Source organism: Octopus bimaculoides, chromosome 7 (assembly GCF_001194135.2).
Source record: "Octopus bimaculoides isolate UCB-OBI-ISO-001 chromosome 7, ASM119413v2, whole genome shotgun sequence".
In the NCBI taxonomy this organism is placed as follows: Eukaryota; Metazoa; Mollusca; class Cephalopoda; order Octopoda; family Octopodidae; genus Octopus; species Octopus bimaculoides.
Window position 1 is genome coordinate 6,956,696 of NC_068987.1, and position 5,103 is coordinate 6,961,798.

Genomic DNA, 5,103 nt, shown 5'->3' on the forward strand with positions numbered 1-5,103 from the left:
ATGTGTGTGTGTGTGTGCGTGTGTGTGTGTGTGTGTGTGTGTGTGTGTGTGTGTGTGTGTGTGCGCGTGTACAGAATCCTACAAAAGTTTATTCATTTTAATTATGAAGCTTGTTAACACGTTTAACAAAAGCTGAACGTCACGCAATTTTTCCACATATTTATAAATGCAGTAGCCACACTTATTAAAATGTGTCCGTAATTGACAATGCTGATATTAGTAGATTTTTTTTAATGACATATTCTTTTGTGTGAGAAAATAGTTTGCTAACTAGATATGAAGTAAATCAATAAATGAAATGATTCTGAAAAAGAAAACATTGTATATATTCATAACATTTTGTTTATAAACATGCCAGTAAATGTTGTCTAAGCTAATGATGAAAAAAGGAAAGCTTCTAATGATGAATAAAAAAATAAAAAAAGAAGTGTAATGCTCTTCTGTTCTCATTGGTCTTCCATAAAGTTTCGAAGAACGAAATACAAATTTATAATTTAGTTTTGGTAGTTATATGATGTGACTGTTTAGCATTGTAATATAACTTCTTAAAAACGATAATCGGTGTAGTCTGATTACGACTTCATGATAAGTTGCCTGCGGTATTCTTTTACTGAATAACCATTGACTAAAAACACACGATACCATGAACAAACTGTTTGTGATATATATTGAATGGATCATAAATAAATATTTTCTCAGAAACAAACATTTTAATACTTATTTTCTCTTTTGTTTTATAATTTTAGACTCAAATTGATAGTTTACGAAAATTATGTGTATCACATGGAATAACTGACAGTCAAATTAACCAGTGCCTCTATCAAGAAGAACCAAAAGGTAGGTGCCTAACAGCGTACCAAATCTTTTTTCTTTCTTTTTTTCTTTCTTTTTCTTCTTGCTTTTCTTATTATTATTAATATTTTATTTTATGATTTTGTTGTTTACAGTTATGCTTGTGGATGTTTATCTGTTGTTTAAATTATTTATTGAAATTAGTCATTACTCCCTTAGCATCTTCTCTTATTCCTGCTGCTCAGAATATGGGAATATAATTTGCGCAGTGGTCAGCCGGCGAAGGTTATCGGGTAAGTAACTGAAATGTTTAAGTAATTAGGCTGTGAGTAGTCAATGAATTACTTAAATATTTGACCAATACTTCCACGTGGTACAACAAAATCAGGCAAACAGAATTAAAACAACAACAACAACAACAATATAGTGATACTAGTGTCAATGATATTATGAATAACAATAATAATATTAATATTAATTGTAATAATATTCAATATTATTATCATTATTATTATTACCATAATAATCCTGCATTATGATGATGATTATGATAGCATGTTCTTGTGGCTATATTAGGCATCATTGTTATTTTGAAAAAATAATGAAAATACCAAAATAATTGACCGGAAAAAGACAGAATGAATAATATTTACGACTCCGTAACCATTAGATAACGTAATATGATTTTGATAGAATTATTACTTACAAAGAAGGATAACTAGAGCATTTATCTTATAGAAAAATATAATTTACCAATATAAAAGATTACCAAAATCAGATGTATCAGAAACCTCTTTAGCATTGAAAAAGATTTTATTCCTTCAGCAGTTAACCTAAAGATAAGATCTATTCACTTGAAATAGATAACAGCCGAACAGACTCTTTAGACGCATCATACCATTTCTGTTTCAAAACAGAAAATGTTAAGTTTTGTAAATTGATTCAAAAATTCAAGAGAGAAGTATATAAAAAATGTGAATTTTTGCTATTTTCTCTTATCGTTTTTGTTGCAGGTAGTTTTTAAATATATTTGGTCAAAGCGTTCTATTCTATTCTCCATTTTCCCCTTCTCCTATCGAACAGTGTGATAAATTCATATGGTATATAACCCTCTACATTACTGAGATCTTGAAAAACAGGATCTTAAACATGAACATACACGTTTAAATAGAATGTTTGCCAATTTCAAACCCCAGTTTATTTGAACTATGTTAATTCACATATTTGGCCAAAATTTGATTTTAAATAAAGAGAAATTCAAAATAAACATAGTTATGATATGAAGAAGAGTGACATATCCAATTAAAGCACTAGACAGTACAATTTTATGTCAGCGTTATCGTTCAAAATTTTAGCTTGTGTTTAGTTCTCCCTAAAGTGAAGAAACCTTTTAAGGATATAAAATCATATGGCTGGAATAAACTATTCTTAAATCAACTGATTCCCAAATTTTCTTCCATTGAGTCGCGTAGCATAAAAATATGATAACAACTAAACTCAATATAATCTTGCATTTTGAAATTGTACTATAGGCGTAACTGACATTTACATTCATGCCTTCAAGTTCTTACATAGATTCATAAATTCAGACAAACTTATATGACACCCTGGGTGAGAGCAGACGAATTTTGGGGATAGGAAAGTATTCTTTGATATAGAATAAATGCTATCTTAACATAATCTCACAACTACCTGACTATCTAAAAAATAATTGATTATTCTTCTGATTATTTGCATTAAAGAGTACGTTTATCCAGAATTGTTATCATACTCAACTCAAACGCGAATCTCCCATGGGGGAATCAAATAAAAGCACAATGAACAACGTTAATAACTGATATTGCTGGGGTAGTCGATTAACGGTAATATTTTCTTGAAAAATGACGAGGTTAATTTTATTCTCGAAAGAATAAATACTATCAAAATAACACCACATGGATCTGCTAGATAGGATATGATTTCACCAGTATCACGGCCCCTAATGTTCCTATCAAGTTTATCATTCAAGCTGACGGCTCTGATGCCATTTTGTCAGCTTGTACCCAGACTGCAAATCCAGCGAGAACAGCGATCATAAAAATATACTAATATTCGAGAAGAAATATAAACGATTGGAATATATTCTAAGAGAAATCTTTCAAGAGAAGATTATTTCAATTTTTAAAATATCTCTTCAGAAAATACCATGTTTAATTAGGATAATTAAAAGTCTCCAAATCAACTGGTTCCAGTACTGTTTAATGAAATCAGCAGTGAATATTCAAAGAAATGTAAAGACATTTCAGCTTCGCAAGTGAACGCTTAATTATATGCTCTTTTAACTGAACTGCTGCAAAGAAGCGTTTTCGACATATTGAAGAACTGGACAAAAAGCAATACTGTAAAACAAAAATTGCCATCTTGTTAGTTGAAATTTGGAACAAAAGGGGAATCGTAAGTCTGTGAAGAATTATCAGTTATGTGTTATAGCTTATAACATGAGTACACAGAAAAAATAATTACACTCCCCAAGAACAAAGAATGAAAAGCTAACTAGAAACGTGTCTGGAGACAGTAATCTGACAACAATCGAGTGCAAATTAACTCCTCTCACACAGGAAGATAAAATCTGCCAGCGAAATCTCCGCCTCAGTAGAGAGTAGCTGAAAGAAAGATAATAATGAAATTTAACCGAAACCAAACAACGGTTTGTGGTGATATGAGTGGAGAGTGATTTATCGCAGAGAGGCTTCGTATTAGAAACGGGATAAAAAGGTGGAGTGAGACAAAGGAGCTTAGTCAAGTTAAAGGATGTCTAGAAAAAAATCCGAAAGAATTATTGTTCCTCTATCAAACTAAAAGCGTACAGCATCAATGTTGAACCTTTAAGAGTGTAATTTAAAAACATCAGGATAGGAAAGCAAGGAGAACGGGTTTAATTGTCGGGCATCGCTACAAAAGGACTGACATCTTCATGATCTGCACCAATAAGCTCTTAATAGATATATAAGTAAACACACCGAACTGATTGGCACTAGCAGGAACAATACAAATATCCCAAACAATACCACTTACATGGCTAAAAACTACCGGTCAATTATATTCCAGAATCTTATATATAAAATGTGGACAGAATGCCTGAATCCACTCTTCCATGATCATTGAGATGATATTATAGCTGAATTAATATTTTGTTGATATGCTGAATACCTTTTGATTAAGATGGCTGTGATATCAGTTGTGCGATGGCATAGAACGAAATAGTTCAGGCTAGCTGGATTACAGGAAATATTCGATTCTATTTCTCGCTTGTGGATACTAGAATATGCTCGATTTAAAAAAAGTTCCAGCTAGTAACAAAACCACAGAAAAACCTGGCTTCCTCCGGAACCACAATTCTAAAGTTGGTTGCTTCTATTGTCACTGAAAAGGGCTAGAAAATTATAGAGTTATATTTCAGGAGGGCAGTCTCTCTGCAATGCTGTATACACACTCAGTATAAACGGCGCATTTGTATTGATAAGAAATTATAAACATAAGGCAGAAAAATACACCCACATGCAGACCACTCCACAAACATCCACATTAATACTTATGCACACACATACATGAAAGTTTAAAGTGCTTCACTGCACACATTAGCTATGTAAGCGATACAGTTTCGGATACATAATTTAAGACTCAAATGAATCCCAGTTGGAAAATTCCACGCCTTAATTACATCAATTATGCACCGTTTTATAAATTAAATGCAATATTCCCTTTTCCTTTCCCTAATTTGTTGGAATTACCTTTCTTTAATACAATAGGTATTATTCATATTTTATTTAATACGTTTAAAATAATACCTTTTATTTTTTTTTACTAATTGATTTGTTATGTCAAAATTTATTTTTATTAAACCTTTACTTAGAAATTCAACCAGTTCACAATTCAGCATCGATAACGGATAAAATAAAACAAAACTAAGGATTGCAGCATTGGTTTTCGATAATAAGATTACCATGTGTCAGATTAAAGTATTCATTTAATTTACATCATGTCTGACATTTGATTGGTTTTGCATTTGTCAGCTTTTAATTCTCCATCGAAGCAATCCAAAAGAGAAACCAATTTTTAATCCAACTTTATCTATCTATCTATCTATCTATCTATCTATCTATCTATCTATCTATCTATCTATCTGTCTGTCTATCTATCTATCTATCTATCTATCTATCTATCTATCTATCTATCTGTCTTTCTATCTGTCTATCTGTCTATCTATCTATCTATCTATCTATCTATCTATCTGTCTATCCATCTGCCTTTCAGGCTGTCTGCATATATATA

At 31.3% G+C, this 5,103-nt stretch overlaps 1 protein-coding gene across 6 annotated transcripts in view; it reads left to right on the plus strand.

The window, feature by feature from the left end:
• LOC106869300 (uncharacterized) overlaps positions 1-5,103 on the plus strand; it is a 280,230-nt gene that overhangs the window by 216,872 nt on the left and 58,255 nt on the right. For 5 of the 6 annotated variants that reach the window (XM_014914977.2, XM_014914976.2, XM_052969190.1 and 2 more), the window contains 2 exons: positions 747-837; positions 1,038-1,085. In XM_014914977.2, coding sequence (XP_014770463.1) covers positions 747-837; positions 1,038-1,085 — 139 coding nt within the window. The remainder of the gene's footprint in view (positions 1-746; positions 838-1,037; positions 1,086-5,103) is intronic. The other variant, XM_014914978.2, reaches the window with a different exon arrangement.